We start from the raw sequence: 17,955 nt of genomic DNA, 5'->3' as shown, positions 1-17,955 counted from the left end.
ATCCATCCATCATAACGGTAACAGTAATTGTGTACACATTAAAAATGTTTTATTTATCTGAAAATTTAATTAAAAGAACACATCTGCCAAATCTTATGATTAATGTAGATCAAACGAAATTTATGTACACAGCGCAACTAAAATATTTAATGAAAAATATATAAATATTATAATTGCCGAATTTTTTTACAAGTAATATAATATTTAAAATTTTACTAGTAATATAAAAGTCATTATATAGAAAATTTATTTAATGTAGAAAAGTATAAAATTTTTCAATTTTGTTTAAATCTATCTACATATAAATTTAATGTAAATTATAGCAATTAAATAAACTACAATTGTGTAACGTTAGACATGTTATCTATATTTTTCTAAGATTAGCTTTTTACAGTATAAACTATTAACTTGCATGTTTTATTTATTTTTATTTACATGTTAATAAAGTTAGTACTATAAGTCACTATTATCAAGCACTTCTTCATTGTTTTCACATATCGTGATTAACAAGTGATATTTATATAATTGATAGCATATAAAAGTAGATTAGATCAATTATTTGCTCCTTAAAAGTCGGTCTTCCGGTTACACGAACAAACAATACACACCGTTTTTATTTCTTCGAAAACAAAACTCAACAATAATGAACAAAAAAATACCAATATCAATTTTCTTAAAAAATTATTGAGTCGATTATTCAGATGCACTCGTGCACGAAAAAATAATTTTTTTTTAATACTTATATTTTAAATCTCGTATCTAATTTTAAAATATCTTCACTGAACAATTTGTCACTCAATTTCTGTTTCCGTAAAAACACGGAAACACAACTTGCGTCACACTCAAATGCGATGATAACAAAAAGGTGAGGCGCAAATGTCATCATGGGCAAGCATTTTTCCATACGAAATTAGTACTGATAAGAAAACTTATATGCAATGGTATACGTCAATGTTGCTCGTGAAAAATCGTTAATATTATTAGTTCTACTTATTGTTAGCTGCTTTCCGAACTTGCTTTACAAGCTCGCTTCGAATGCAAACTTAAGCAAACGTAATTACATATTTTTATTGAAACAAAATAAAAAATAAATTAAATAAAGCTCGGAACAAAATAAATTTTTGATTCGCCATTTAAGTGCATTACTGCAAGTAGAAATATTTCGGTGTCTATTTCGAAAATCATTTGCCACTTTCATTACGCACGGCATCAATTTACATCGGCTAGGATGTCAGGTTGTCAAAAGATTGTATCGAACTAATTATTTCTACCGATGACTGACTAAAGAAGAACAATAAAAAGGAACACGACACCACGGCAAAGTGGCTGTCCGGAAGAAATTGCAACAAAGCAAGAGACAGAAAGGAAATACAACAAGTGTTGATACTTTTGATCTGACATTGTTTTAAAAATGAAGATATCAATTCTCGTTCTCACTCTAGTAGTGATTTACGGAACCTGCAGGATCTATGCTGAAGAAAGCACCGACTTGAAAAAAGAAGAACCAAGTAAGTTGTGTGTAACAATGCAATTGCAATTAAAAATATTTTAGCTTTTGACGGAATTACTTTTTTGCGGATAGATAATGCTACAGATAGAAGAGACAATATTTTTTCTGTTTCTCAAACAATATTTTTGCATATACGTTTTTTTAAATTAAATAAAATTGTCATCTATCTAGCAGAACCAATAACTATTTTTAATACATCCCGATATAGATAATATACATAACATATTTTATTTTCAGATGTCGGGAATCACTTATTGAACTTTCCAAATACTCCTTTGGAAAAATCTTTCTCAAGAAATAAAAGAACCATTTCATTATTACCGAATGGCGTTAAAATAATGTTAAAATTAGTAAAGCTTGTTAATAATTCTATAATCAAAGGTATATCAGATGTCGCCGGCTTTGTGTTTGGCGCACTAACTGGACAAAGTGTGTGTTCTAAGGCAGAAAAATTATCTTTGGACTTAATCGATAAAATAATATTGCAGCCAATCCAAACGACCAAAACTATAATATGCTACATCCTCCACGAAATTGGAAGTAAAAGCTTTGCATTAATAAACAAATCACTTGAAGTTTTAATCAATGTTAGCTCGAAATTCTTAAAAACACTTTTACCAATAGTGCATAAAGTACTCAATATTTTGTTAAAAACTGGCATGTTACCCCCAAGCCTCGCAGGACTTGTTGTTGCGTTTAATGTGCTTTACAAGTTTTTACAGATAATTGGATATATTTCCTGAACCTGTGATGTGTTTAATCTTCCATGTTCAAAAACAAGTTAAACAATGCAAAGCTGGAATGCAACATTAATAAATATGTATTTAATCTTTTACTTTAAAAGTTTACATATAAAGAAAAAATAAGATTAGTTGACGAAGTCTGTGATGTTAAAAATTATTATGCAAAATTGTTACAGATAAAACTGTGAATTGTCTGAATAGCTTAAATAATTTGAGTGATACTTGTGCAATTCACATTTTGCCATATTACATTACAAATAGTAATACTATAAATTATATATTCTTTATAAGAAAGAATATTGTATCGAAATTTTATTCTTTGTGTCCGATAGAAAAACTAATAAAATAATTGGATTAATGATAAAAATATTTTATTTTCGTATGTTTTATATATTTACACATACCCAAATAGCCAAACGTTAACAATTAATTTTAATTTAAGCACTTTTAGTAAGAGTCGTCTTCATCGTCTGTGTATTCATCTTTGTCCAAAATTTTTGAAACCTCTTCTTCATGTTCATCGATTTCATTTTCTGATAAATGAGATTCTCCTTCCATAAATTTCGCAAACCTAAAAAAAAAATGTACATCTATATTGTTACTAAGAAACTTTTACTTATATAATATATGTATATTGCGGTGTTATAGACAAGTCTCAACCTTATAGGATCTTTCAGTTTTAACATCGTTTTCCAAGGTTTACATTCGGGACTAGAACAATAGTTCTGCAATTCTTTTAAAGCTTTCCTAGTCTGCCGTATTCCTTCTTCACGATATTGATCATCATTTAACAATTTTCGTTTTTCAGGAAAAATGTTTCTCCTCATTTAAAAAGAGAAAAAAAAGAGTCAATATTACCATTTTTGTTATAATTAACACACACATACACACACAAGAAATAATGTATATACATATCTTTTTTTGAAATAAATTAAAATAGATAAAAAAAGCATTCGTGAACAAATAAGTATACTGCTATTTAACACATTAAATATTTGGAAAATTTCAAAAATCCAATAATATTAAAATAAATGTAGGTTATTACATATGCGATGTACCTATAATACGTTTACATTGCTTATATGCTAATAAAACTTATAATTCTGTTCGTAAATAAAATATAGAAATGACACAATAATGTACAACCAATTCTTATGTTTTTTAAATAAATAACAAATAAAAACGTGCCATACATTTTATTACAAACTAAAAGTACAATTTGCGTTAATACATTATATAAAAAGTATTTAAAAATTGCTTAAATGTAGAATGTAAAATTTGATTTAACATCAAATAATTGAAATAAACACGTTAAGAGAATTAAAAATATACAACTTTCAAAATCTACTATACTAAGATCCTAAGTTATATCTAAATTTATGTATTGATTAAAAAGCAACGCTTTTAAAGCACACAATTTACTAACAATTTTAAATATGTAAATGTAACAATAAAATATAAGAAAACATAGATATTAAAAAAAAAAGAAAACGCAACATAAAGAGAAAAAGTGCACAATGGATTTGAGCTCATTCACACAGTAAATCTAGAAAAGGCAAAACATGCAATTATATCATTTTATACTATTTTAGTTTTATGTAACATATGATTACAGCTGTCTGCAAGACATTGACTACTAATATTGCAGATCATCCTATATGCTTACCAATATTTTTTTCCTCTTTCAAATATTGCTTTAGAATAATTATAAAGAAGTATGAATACAAAGCAAGATGAAAAAGATGCTTCGTAAAAGTGACTGCTTTTATATATTAATATCAATCCCACAAGCTATATAAACATAAAACCAATTTATGACAATATAAATTTAAAAAAAATATGATATAATATAGTTTTTTTCTCACCTGTAAAAACCACTGTATTATTTGTTTTGTTCTTGGATTGGTAACTGGACCAAAACGATAGCATATTATGAAACTAATCGTAGATGTAAACAGAATATACCATATCAGCCATTCTTTATATTGAACTAGAATTAATTGTGCATTGTCCCACAGCATTTGAGCAAGATAAACACTCATTGATACAGAAATCATTATGTACATAACTTTTCCCTTAAAGACAGAAATATTTATAAGATACTTTATCAAAAATTATTCTAGTCGAATACAGTATTATGTTAAAACTAGTTACCCGTGGTATTAATTTTCCTGCCATATATATCAAAATTACAAGAGATAGAGTCACTCCACAAGTTATGCCACAAGTATAGTAAAATAAAGAATTCCGACTTAATCTCCGCGCAAACCAGAAAATTATGATACCTATTATCATCATTGTCAAACTCCAAACATCGATACCTAGTAATGAGTAATTGCCATATATATTACTGATTATAATACATAAAAAGAAACAACTTATAATTTAAATACTCACGTGTTTCTTCAAGAGTTATTATGTATTCAGACTCAATGGGAGTATCTATGTAAATTCCTATACATGTATTTTCAAAGGGATTAATTCTTAATTGCTTATGTTTTCCAGTATCAAACCAGTTAAAGTTCCATGATCTCTTATTTTCATCATGCTTTTGATGAATTTCCTGAGGTGTTTTGCCGTCGTATAAAACATAGGAGTTCGTATTGATGTTCAAATGCATCTATAATATAATGATTATATTATAAATATGTCAAAATTACATAGATATTATGTTATTTTAAAACTGTCGTACAGTCATAGTTCTCCATATTTGTGTTAAGTACTTTGTATTAGCATTATAGCAATATGTTTTTAATCCAGGGCCATTATTCTCCACAATATCACCTGCATGTAAAAAAAAGTGTGGTCCTGAAACATTACATCAAATAAATATATATATGCATATAAAAATGTATTGCCTCTTTTTAAATAACGTACAAAAAATTAATGTCCATACAGTAAAAAATTAGTTGCATGAAATAAAATTAGTTTCAGAAAATAAAGTTTATAGTATTCTTTTTTCTTGTTAATTAATATCAAAAGTTATATTAAAAAAAATGTTTGATTAATTTTAACTTAGTAATAAAAAAATATTAAATATTAATAAAAGTATAAATACAGTAGAAAAATTATCTTTTTAAATCAAGGTTATTACTGCATATTCTCGAATCAATTGAATAAATATATTATAATTAAATTATTATATATACGCTGATAAAAAAATGATAAAGAATGATAATGATAATGACAAAAAAAAACTTGATAAGAAAACCGTACATTCCATTCGAAAAATATTACCGACAACACATTTTTGTTATAGAATACAAATAGAACGCTGTTTTTTTGGGGCAATTTGAATATATGTTTGTTATAAAAGTTGTAATTCGATCGAAATTAATTTATCTCTTAGGTTAAGTATAAGTAACCACAATTTATTCGAACTTACTTGAGTCTTCGAGAATACGCCTTGTGGCCACGCATTGAGATAGAGAGAAATATATGAATATCCATTTTATCGGTTCGGTTGCTTTATGCATTTTTCTAATAATACTATACTAATTTACTCCACACATGTATCATCACACTTGCTACACATTACCGGTCCCAGTCGTCCCAGTAGTAACTGATGATAAAAAATTTGAAATCATGCGATGTAAACAATAATCGTATCGTACGTATCGAGTTATCGCAATCTCGAATTTCACGTGCGTGTGGAGCAAGGCGCCTTATTTGAACTCATGTAGCAATATTGATTAAAGGTAGAGATACGTGACCTAATGAACTCACTGACGTCACGTGAAGAGCCGTCGGCTCTGATGTCCTTCAATGCCTTCGATATACAGTGCTTCCATATTGATATTTAGTTCCACTTTGTTCTGCCAAGCTTCAAAGAGCGCCACAAACGGCGGTTGTCTAAAATACACAGTAGTTTGCTGGACTCGAATAATGTCTAGTCGATGACCACGAGAAAAGCGCTAGACAGCCATATTAGAAGCAGACCGTGACTGTAGACATCAAATATCTTCTATCCCGTAGGCTTTATTCCCACGATATTATGCTCCGTCGTACTGTATTCTTGTGTCCACGATAAGTGCACATCTCGTAGGTGTTTTGTGCTTGCAAATCGTTCTGTGCGTTTCCTCCGTTTACTGCACACTGTTTCTGACAAATCTGAAAATGAGGTTTCTTTCTTAATTTAACTAGGAAGTCGCGTGCGAGAGTTAATTGCGTTGCTAACGTGTTCGCATAACGTGCCGGAAAAAAAGAGTATGTTTCTCGATCGGAGGTTACGAGAATCGCAATGATTTAATGGTGAAAATGACATAAATCTGTGCGAGTGCATATTTCTGTGTAAAAGTGGAAGAGAGAAAGCAAACAAGAGACAGAGGGAGAGAGAAGGAGAAAGAGAGAAAGGAAGAGAGATGTGTCGGTGGATAAATTACTACAATTTGCTTAATAGCTAATAGACTCAAAATTACTGGTATGCTTTTACGATTCGCTCACGATGTCCGCATATGCGACGATACTGCCTCTTATCTTCTTGGGATTATTAGGTAATATATATATAATGATGTTTTTTTAAGTGCAGCAAAAGTTCTATTTTCAATTTTAATTCAAGCTTTTATTCAGAAGACGTACAACTTAAAAAATTGCAGAAATTTACTCAGAGGAAGTGAAAGAAAGCTTTATAAATTATCACTAGTTGCATTGAAGAGTCTTAGCTCAACTAATCCAAACTTCAATACAAGCTAGAATCAAAGTTTTCAGTTTTCTAAATTTTTGTTTTAGATTTACACGTGTGGATACGTGTCCGTATCATTATCCTTTATCAAACTTGTCTTCTATTTTAATTTTATAAAGTTGGAGTATACTCTCAGTAATAATTTGTTATTGTTATTGTTTTTCTTCACACATATATAGACTGTAGATAAACAAATTTTACTCAAATAATTTAGCGATAATTTCAGATTTTTCCTAATTGAATTTATTTAAACACTGATAAAATTCTATGGATTAAATTTTCTGTAATTTTAATATATAAATCAATTATAATGGCAGTTACATGCTTATATCTTATAAATATTAAATTGCAAAATATTTTGAAGAAAACTTATTCCAATTTTTGATAGAGAATACTATGATGTAACATTCCTTCACATTTATCATCTTTATATATAAACTAATAAATCATATTTATTGGCAACTGATTTTTTTATCAATTTATAGATAATTCAATTCCTAATCATATAAATTTGCTAAATGGCATATATATATATAAAAAACCCTATATTTATTATCGTTCTTTTCAATTATATACATCAAGTTAAAAACTGAGAAATGCTGCTGTTGAGTCAATTACTTTTTTTAAATTAATTAAATAAATTAGTTTTGACTCTCATTGCTCTTTCTATAAGTATTTGTTTTACAACTAAATAGATATATAAACAAAATTTTTAAGATATTGAAAATCAAAAATTATACTGAGACGCTTTTAAAAACTACTAACGCATAACTGTTAAATTAATAACTGATAAAAATTACTTTATTAAAAAAATTAAAAGATAAAAAAATAGCAACATTTATATGAAGTTTTGCATATCAAACGTACAAAAGTAAAATATTTAATTTTATTTATTATTGTTTATGTTAAATGTTCATATTAAATGAGAGAAAATATAAAGTTTTAATCAATTATTTTAGGAACGGTATTTGGGAAAGATGTTAAAGGTTCAGCCTTTTGCGAATTTTATAATGAAACAACATGTATAGAATCCCAACAAGGATGTTCGGGAACAGAAGAATGTGTTGTACATGATCCTGATAAGCGTAATCATTGTTATGTGCTATGGACAATTGACAGTGCTACTAAAAAGACAACAATTAAATTGAAGGTTAGTTATTTCATTAATAATTCATGATGTATAATTTATTATATACAATTTTGTAAAACACTGCAGATCTTGCAAGAGATTTTCGGAGAGGAAAGGCTATGACTGAATATATTTTTTATATAACATGTATGATTTATTTTCAGGGTTGCTTTCTAGATAGCAATGATTGTTATGATAAACCGCATTGTATAGAGGAGAATCCGGAAAGAAAACAGGAATTATATTTTTGTTGCTGCGATGGTAATATGTGTAACCAAAATTTTTCGTTGAATCCACATCCAACTTCATCCTCTAAGCCTACACAACCATCTATTATTCGTGGTAACTTTATTTAATTATGTGTTATTTTTATTTAAAAATAAATTTATCAATATTTTTCTAATTTATTTAAATTATTAATTTTTCAGATTCTGAACCTGTGCCCAATATGGAACAACAAGCAATAACAATTGCTTTATTAATATCAATTCCTATACTTCTCACTGTTAGTTCACTTTTTCTGTGGTGGTTCTGCCGTCGCCGGAAATTGGGTTATTTTAATGAGGTTGTATATTATACAATTATTACAGAATTACAAAATGTAGCATTTAACTTACGAAATTAATGTAAATCTTCTAGGTGCCAACACTGGAACCTCTCCCGTTGCCACAACCTTCTCCTAATCTAGGTTTACGCCCAATACAGCTTCTTGAGATTAAAGCTCGAGGTCGTTTTGGAGCAGTTTGGAAAGCCCAACTGAAAAATGATATCGTAGCAGTTAAAGTTTTTCCTGTTCAAGACAAGCAATCTTGGCAAACTGAACAAGAGATTTTCAAACTTGCACATATGGATCACGAAGACATATTACGTTTTATAGGTGTTGAAAAACGTGGAGATAATTTACAAACTGAGTTTTGGTTGATCACAGCGTATCATGAAAAAGGTTCGCTATGCGATCACTTGAAAGCAAACGTTGTAACATGGCCTGAGATGTGTAGAATTGCAGAGTCTATGGCAAGGTAATCACATAATTTATAATAATCTTGAAAAAATGTAATTTGTTTCAAAAAATATAAGATTGTATATAAATCACACATAAGATAATATTTTCATTGAGCATTAAGCAATTTTTCATTTAATTAATAAAAAAATTATTATTGTCAGAGGTTTAATGCATCTACATGAGGAGATTCCAGCTAATAAAGCAGATGGTTATAAACCAGCTGTAGCTCACAGAGATTTCAAGTCAAAAAATGTTTTGCTGAAAGCTGACATGAGTGCCTGTATAGCAGATTTTGGCTTGGCACTTGTTTTTCATCCAGGAAAACCTTGCGGCGATACACATGGACAAGTAATACATATATATCATTCTTCATATTCTTTATTATGATACGAAGATAACTATTTTGCTTCTCACAGGTTGGAACACGAAGATACATGGCACCAGAAGTTTTAGAAGGGGCAATAAATTTTACTAGAGATTCATTTTTACGGATTGATATGTATGCTTGTGGACTAGTGCTATGGGAATTAGCTTCAAGATGTACTGTACAAGACGTATGTAATATTATATATTATGTGTATCTTACAAATGGCATAATGTACATTTTATTCCTTTTTATGTTTTAGAATCTTTTATCATATTTAATGGGATTAGAATTTTGAAATATAAAATTGTAATGCATCGCAGTAAAACTCTAGGCCTAACAACTGACATGATATAAAGATTCTAAACTATAAAAATGAATAAAATGTACATTAATGTTAAAATGTACATTTTATATATCTTTATGCCTCGGAATGCCTTAGAATCTTATATAACATTTGGTAGGCTTAGAATTTTACTGCGATGTATTGAAATCTTGTATTTTGTGGTGTGCGCAATGTTATATTCTAGTTATAATAAATTAGAAAATATAAGTTAAAGGCACTTTAAAAATTACTAATTGTTTTTCTTATTCTAATATTAGGGACCAATAGGAGAATATCGACTACCATTCGAAGACGAAGTCGGTCTACATCCTACTCTAGAAGACATGCAAGAAAGCGTTGTTCATAAGAAAGAGAGACCGCTCATCTTAGAAACTTGGCGCAAACATCCGGTAAGTTAAAAATTATAAAAAAGACATTTTATTTTTTTTTAATCCTTTTAATATTTAATATCGATAAATAATTGAGAAACTCGATAACGCATATATATATATTGAGTGACTCATTTCATATCATTAAGATCTTTTTTTGGAATAGAAAAAAGATCACCCGAGATAATAATCAATTTTGTGATATGTTAAAATATTAAAGTGTACAAAGAAATTTGCGAAATATTTGTAGATATGTTTTTTTGGACTTTATAAGATTTTTATCATATTGTTTATGTGATTAAAAATTCGTATAAAATCTGTAGGACGTAGATAAAAACATTTTTTCCTATTTTGATATTTTCATAAAGTCTAATAGTTTTAAAGTCAATCTGCTCTATATATACGTGAAAAAATAAAATTAAAAAAGAAGGATTATAGCTGTAACTGAAATACGTGTTATTTCAGGGACTTTTATCAATTTGTGATACTATGGAGGAATGTTGGGATCACGATGCCGAAGCACGCCTCTCCGCCTCGTGCGTTGTGGAACGAGTTGCTACCCTTAGTAGGACTCTTGTATTAAATTCATCTACTTTGATTCGAGTTGATAACACCAACGAGATTATTACTACCAAGGAGTCTAGTATGTAGTTAGCGTCTATATATTGCACTAGTCTACAAAATTCAAAAAGTTTTCAGGAACAGAGGGTAAATAGCATGGCTTTTACTAATTTGGACATGCTGATATCATCAGTTTTTTCCCATCACGTATAATCTTTTAGCTTACGTATTAAAGTTTTTGGATTTAAATTTTTCAATATATAATATTATTTTACTAGTATATAAATATATATACATTATATTATACATAAATTATACACTTTATTTAGGGGAAAGTGTAAGACGGACGGTTAGGGGTAAGACGAACTCCCAAAGCGAAAATGGTCATATTTTTTATATTAATGGCAAAAAATAGCTGAAATTTAGAATAAAAAACTTTAGAATGTTTATTATAAGATCATAATGTTAAATTTTCAAAACTTGCAAAAGTTTGAATTATTATTAAGATTTTTATAAAACTTTTTTAGCTGTATTAAAATTATTTTTTAAATGTAATTTAATGGTTAGATATTACTTCCAAATAATCAGAAACAAGAAACTTTTAGAAAAATTTAAAAATATTAAATTTTGCATCTTAGCCACTCAAAATGCAAACTAAGAAATTAAATCACCAGATCTATTTACAAGAATTTGACATTTCTTTATAAATAACTATATATTATAAATATATTCATAATATATATTCATATATGTATAATATATGAAATATATTTGCTTATTAAAGTACCTAAATACTGGCCTAATTGCCTCTCAATTTTGAAAAAAAAAGAAGGATATCGATAATCTATTCAAAGATGGATAACTAAGACTGCTGGTTTCAGGTCCTGCAGCTCATTCAATTTAATAGAATTTATCATGCAGCCCATCTGTTCCGAAAACCCTGTTGACTAGTGTTGTTATAGCTTTAGTTGAATGGCACAACCATTTTTTGTATCATAATTTTGTTATACATATCAATGAGGAATGTTGAAACAATAGTAAAAAAAAGACAAGCATATATCTCTTCAATCTTACGTTTCACTATTGAATAATTATTAATTTCTCCTCTAACGCCATACAAATGCTCATTATATAGTTATGATGTCACATGACGTTGTCTTGAAGCTGTTAGTCCCTCGTTGCAACTATATTGGATTATTTTATATTACATTTATCGAACGTGAATGTTGATAAAATTATTTATTTCAATATTGTATATTGGGGAAGGAAAAAATTCGTACCATTTTGTGGCTTCTGACATCATAATCCCTCACACAGCGAGGGAGCCGAGAGCTCTAATTTGATAAATTTTCGTGTGAGCCATCTCTACTGCATTTTATCTTTTCCAGTGCCTTTTTTGTGCATTGGAAACAGGTTCATTAATGTTAAAATGTATTGAAAGAAGTTTACGTTTTCATTTTAACGAACAATATTGAAAGATAACGGTGTGAATAAAATATTACAAATAATTGCAAGGTAAACAAGAGTTAAATATAGTAAGAACGTAGTTATATATATCTGCCAAATTATATCACGCGATATTATATTTTATTGTATATATAAATTTCTCTTTTCTAAAAGCGCGTAAATAAAAGGTACGGTATTTCAATCTTTGTCAATCCTTGCAACAACTTGCAGATAACATTGCAAGGACGTATAAAACAATACTGCTTCCATTTAGCCATGAATTTGTGGATTATATACTTAGAACATTTGACAGAAATCTCTGGTATTGGATCGTACGCAGTGAGATCCAGAGTAATTATATATAAAAACCCAGCGGCGAATCTGCGACTTGTTAGCTACCCACACAGTAAAAAAGATCTGCAGGATCTCGTGAACATATCTTGCTAGGAAATCATAATATTTTTAAGAATGTATGAGAGAAAGAAAGAAAAAAAGAGAGAGAGAGAGCACGGAGGATATATCTGAAGTATATTTTTAAAATATACTAATATACCACTGCGCGCGCGGACCACATATATATTTCAAGAGACACGGTCGTGTCCCGTGCCAAGTCACGCGCAGTAAACGACGACGGACCCTATATCTAGACATGATCCGTCATATTCTACTGGTGTACATATATTTTTACTATAGTGCTCCCCTAAAATATTCTGTGATGTCATACGAATTTTCTGGATAATTTCCATAGACTTTTGACTGAAGCATTCTTTAAAAATATCCTATATCACACAGCACTTTGGAGAACTTGTTACTATAAACATTGTTTCATTGTATTTTAAAGAAAAACAGTGTGATATACATTTGGGACATTGGGGATGATTTTAATATATCTCGCAGATTTCCATTGCTGTATGGGTAGGTGGCTCTACAATGTAGATTTCTATATACAAAAAATCGAAACTTTTAACACACATTGAAATTATTTGATTGAAAATTGATTAGTTAAAGTTTTATGAATACTTTATCGTCTACTCTTGTATATAAATTTTTAATACATGAAAAAAAACACGAGTGAATATTTAAAATATTTCCACTAATCTTTTTGAAGCTTAAGATGTTCGATATGTTGAAAATAGATCCATTAATAAGAACTGCCATTCTCGATTATCAAACGAGAAATGTATCTTAGGAAGTACGATTTTTTTTTTGAAGTTAGAAAATCTGCAAAGCGACTGTATACGTGTTAATCAGTAATGTGCAGAAAAATTCTAGATGGGAAAAACAAGGAAAAATGCTTTAACGCTTTACAATCATTTGACACAAAAAAAAAACTTCCATTTCCGGCCACTATAGATCTAACAACATCATTATGATATGACATCGTTTCCTTCTTTGAGCTTTATAATATAACACGGTTCATTGATATTAGAAATACAATTTGTAAAGGAATTTCCTGCAGAAATAATATGAGATATTACAAAATCTTACTGCAGAATAATTTCACTCTTTCTACTTGAGTCGTTATTTTAAAAAACTACCTTATATATCGAGACTTTCTCTTGCTAGAGAAATTATTTGTTGTTACATTATTGTAATAAGCTGATTAAAAAATATCTTTTCTCACTATTCGACAATGACGCAGCTAGATATTAAAACATGAGTATTTTAAGTAAAAGTTAATGACGAATTCGGTTAAAAATACACTAATATTTCAGAAATGATTTTGCATCGTTCTGTTTGAAAGAAAAAAGAAGAAGCATTACATTAGCTTTCTTTGAACAAATAGTCTTATTTTATAAATAATTTGTATCTCTAAATATTCGAAAAATAGTTACGTACAGACACTTCTCTTAAAGCGCGCACAATGTATATACACATATGTATACGTAATATGTGCCACTCACATTCCTCATTGATCACTTATTGGAACCGTGCAGTAAATATATATCTCGATCACAAAGTATGCCAAATAAAATCCAGCGAAGCATTTTTCCTGTAAAGCCACGTCACGTATCATTATAAAATGGATAATATAATCTTATTATCAGGACTTTCGGACATCACCATTGCTTGTGCCTGAAGGAATGATTGTAAGACGATAAACACAATAGAGAGCTCTAGACAATGTTTACTTTTCGGAATTTGATCGGAAATAGTGTGCATAGTGGTGTTTAATCGTGTATAATGTATGACCGATTTCATCGGTTACCCTTCAGACACATAAGCGATGAGAATGTCCGTGTTCTGTTTATTACAAAGTACCTGGTAGATACAATCGAATTAACAGATTGAAACTTATTACGATTTTTTGCACGAGATAAAAACATCGTAATTAATTTGAATTTTATAAAGTGCTACGTTAAGTGTAACATTTATTTTACGGAGTAGAATACTAATCATGAATTTTACGTGGCTCTAATATGTTTATCTTACTTATTATTACTAATGTATATTTGATTTTACAAAGCGAGCAGCTTAATGTTATATTTAATATAAATATAGACTTTTGAACATTTTTTTTACCAGTAGGAGTAATTAATGCATATGTAATGCGATATAACACTAAGGGATAATGTAGAATGTAAATTATTCATATTTACCAGCAGCGTACACGCTGCAATTTATCGAAAGGAGCAATGATATAAGTGTTTTTATTCCAGAACCCAAAGCAACAGTTTCAATATAAATCTAATAAACACTAAATACCGGTTTTGTTTTTTCGCTCTTATATACATTTATTATATATTCTTAAGGTATAAGTAATCTTAATAAATTAATTTATACGCTTTTCTTCTTTTTTTTGCATTTATTTATAATTATACAAAGCGTTGATTCACATACCTTTATTTTGCTCTAGTCTGCGCTGTTCTCATAATGATGATCATCGTAAAAAAAGGCCTGATGCTCTTTCTTCAACGAAAGACGAATAAACCTTCGACCAATCTTCTGTGCCGCCTTACGAACGCTTCACCAAAGCTCTATCAATTCTGTGACAAGAAATTTAAGACGAACGCGTGATTCGATTTCCTAAGAAAACAAGAATTCGTTATATCGATGAATACGACTATTCACAGTGTTTCGTCAAACATTGTACGATTTATTAGTCTGACTGGGAAATTCTGTTCTCGACAAATCTCGCATATTATGCAACTCTTCACGAAACATTTTCATCTGAAAGCATTAAGATATATATATATATATGATAATGTATTTTTTTCAATAAGGTTCCTGTTTTTTTTTTATTGCAGCATCTATTAAATTATAAATCAGAGACAAGATATTAATTTTTTTTTCACGCAGATACGTTGAAATAAATTAGTTTTTCGTAGGCTATCACTTTTGTTCGAAAAATTTTCATACGATTTCTCATTTTTATCGCCATAATTGAATGTAATTGCGATCAAAAGCTCTAAATGATTGCTGATCTGCTTGGCATGTGTCATAAAAAAGGTTTTTTAAGTAATTTTGGTGCGCGTGTCTTCGAACGCGATTAGGTCATTAATTTCTGTCGCTTCAAATCGCTGATAATTCAACGCACGCGACAGCATTAAGGGTCGTATAATAATACCAAATTTATCATCATTTATTTCCTGAATATGCGAGACAGCTCTAACATTTTGTGTGCGATAATATATATCGTATAGTCTTCAAGGCATAATTTAATTCCTTTATTCAAGTGATAAATTAGTACTACAACAAAATTCTTTTTTTTAGATCCGATAGCGCTTTATTAGCAATTATATATTCCACCCTTTCGCACACTCGAGTCAGCACTGCACCTAATCTAGCTGAGTTTACGTTTGTTTAAAACACGAACAGCTAATTAAAGTTGGGGCATGATAGTAACAGGATACAAAATTTTAAAGTTTTTGTATGCTCAGCGCTGATCAATTCTCATTCCCATTTCCCATTTGTTGATTTTTCTTTAAGAACGAAACGTTCTAATCATTTTAGATTACATGTTATTTCAGGGTATAGAGTGGTCTTCTTAAGATATATCCTTAAATGTTTTTTGTAGATAAAAATATAAAATCTTTTATTTCAAGATCAACAAAATTTATATAAAAAATTCAAATTTTTATTTTAGCATATGTCTACTGGAGATGTTTTGTGAATATTCTGTAATGATAATAAATAGGCGAAGGCATCGGATTTCATTTCAAGCTCTACGAATTGCGATCAAATTACGTAGAAAAATAGGAATAAAATATTCGAGGTAATGGAAAAAAAACTTATTCGGATTTGTGGCGCAGTATCACGCTTGAAGAAATTTTTTAAGAGGGTTGAAGGAAACACACAAAGTAGACGCCGCTTTATCAGCCGCGTGAATGAAAAAAAAAAACGAAGCTGCTATATCTCGATAACGCAAAATCACCGAGTTACGATCTGAATAATTGACGAAGTATTGAAAATCGATCAGGAAGTCGTTTGACAAATTATGAAAAATGATTTGGAAGAAAGCGCAACGATCGCTCGCGTCTTCCTAAATCTTGTTTCAAGTTTTTCAACAAAGAAACAGATCTGTAGCAATATACAGCTTATTCTCCAAATTTGGCGTCACAGTCGATTACTTCTTCTTTTCCAAAATCAGATTGTGCTGAAAAGAGAACCAGAATTTTAAGAATGTTTGAGGCCACTCAGACTAGCATAATCAACAAGCGAAAGAAGATTTTCAGTGAGGAATTTTCAGAACATTTTACAAGCATTTTTTATCCGTTGCACATCGTGCGGAAGGTCGTAACAATTATGCGAAGTATTAAAATCAAAATAAAATGTTTTATCACTTTTCATTGTCCGTTAATTAAATAACTTCACGCGTGTATGCACGCTGTCACCATCGGTGTCCATGCAAAGCAGTTAAACGCGGAATGTGAGGAAATTATACAATTTCCGGCCACATACTGGAAGGGTCTCAACCTTCTTTGTTCCGCATTTGATGCGTTCTCTGTTAGCGACGTGCACTTGACGTTCGTCCAGTTATCTGCTGGCATATAAGCACGTTTAAGTCCAATGCAATCTGGTTAGTCGACATGCTTTGATCTGACAAGATCACGTTCTGAATTGATAGACGAGATAAGAATTCAGACTGGCGCAATCTCCTGCGCAATTTTAAAATCACCGATGTGCTGCGGACCAACGGCATCGTAAGCGTAATTTAAGATGTCTCTATTGATTCGACATCGTTCAATTACGCCTAAAGACATATGTATTGTTTAATTATACTCAAAGACGCGCACCTGTAATTTTGCATATACGTATAGACGCGCGGAGCAAGAGACAAAGAAGGGGATTGAAGGATATGAAGATGAGGAGGGAGGCGTGGCGATGGGAGGCAAGGGAGGCCGAGCGGAGAACTAGGGACGGCGAGGGGGGTGGAAAGGTGGAAAAGGGTGGCGAGATGAAGGGTAAGGGGCGCATACGGGAGAGGGAGAGAGTAAGAGAGAAACCAAAAATGATCGGGATTTTAGGGGAGCAGAAGCGACGCGTTTATGCTCCGCACTCCGCCTTCTTCCCTGTGTGTCCGCATCATCGGCTCTCTCTTCTATTTCTAATCCTTGCCACCGCGACGATCGTGGCGGCGGTGGCGGCGGTGGTGGCGGCGGTGGTGGTGGTATGCCTTACCGCAAGCTCGCCTCTACCTTCGTTCATCCTTGTTCCACCGTCCGTGAGGCAACCGATCCCTCCCCTTCTACCCTTGCCCCCCCTCATTCCACACCCCTCTCTTAACGGGCTTTTCCCATACCACCCTCGGCGGATCGATGGTGACTCCTGCACCCCTCGTTGCACGGCGCTAGCGGCGTCTA

General features: G+C 30.6%; 3 protein-coding genes across 4 annotated transcripts; 2 read left to right on the top strand and 1 right to left on the bottom strand.

Annotated features, from left to right (window-relative positions):
- The first annotated feature begins 1,304 nt into the window (after positions 1-1,304).
- On the top strand, positions 1,305-2,622 carry LOC105672550 (uncharacterized). The gene is made up of 2 exons (XM_012367566.2): positions 1,305-1,508; positions 1,748-2,622. Exons 1-2 carry the CDS (start codon positions 1,412-1,414, stop codon positions 2,251-2,253), a joined length of 603 nt encoding a protein of 200 aa, XP_012222989.1. The 5' UTR covers positions 1,305-1,411; the 3' UTR covers positions 2,254-2,622.
- Nemp (Nuclear envelope integral membrane protein) lies at positions 2,608-6,121 on the bottom strand. Of its 2 annotated transcripts, XM_012367565.2 has the most exons (9): positions 5,980-6,121; positions 5,639-5,815; positions 4,946-5,061; positions 4,651-4,873; positions 4,408-4,574; positions 4,119-4,328; positions 3,920-4,044; positions 2,914-3,075; positions 2,608-2,824 (listed from the first exon to the last, which is right to left on the bottom strand). In XM_012367565.2, the coding sequence occupies exons 2-9, from the start codon at positions 5,727-5,729 to the stop codon at positions 2,701-2,703; spliced, it is 1,218 nt and encodes a 405-aa protein (XP_012222988.1). In that variant the 5' UTR covers positions 5,730-5,815; positions 5,980-6,121; the 3' UTR covers positions 2,608-2,700. The 2 variants fall into 2 exon arrangements, with proteins under 2 accessions (XP_012222988.1, XP_067209731.1); XM_067353630.1 differs by lacking the exon at positions 5,980-6,121 and having other exon boundaries at positions 5,639-5,965.
- Positions 6,122-6,358: 237 nt separating this feature from the next.
- Positions 6,359-14,854, top strand: put (activin A receptor type 2 punt). The gene is made up of 9 exons (XM_012367564.2): positions 6,359-6,746; positions 7,894-8,084; positions 8,228-8,405; positions 8,492-8,628; positions 8,703-9,082; positions 9,228-9,414; positions 9,483-9,620; positions 10,034-10,165; positions 10,610-14,854. The coding sequence occupies exons 1-9, from the start codon at positions 6,698-6,700 to the stop codon at positions 10,793-10,795; spliced, it is 1,578 nt and encodes a 525-aa protein (XP_012222987.1). The 5' UTR covers positions 6,359-6,697; the 3' UTR covers positions 10,796-14,854.
- The last annotated feature ends 3,101 nt before the right edge of the window (positions 14,855-17,955 follow it).

This window comes from Linepithema humile, chromosome 4 (genome assembly GCF_040581485.1).
Source record: "Linepithema humile isolate Giens D197 chromosome 4, Lhum_UNIL_v1.0, whole genome shotgun sequence".
Lineage (NCBI taxonomy): Eukaryota > Metazoa > Arthropoda > Insecta > Hymenoptera > Formicidae > Linepithema > Linepithema humile.
Note: the sequence above shows the minus strand (reverse complement) of the source record. Positions and strands in the feature narration are given on the sequence as shown.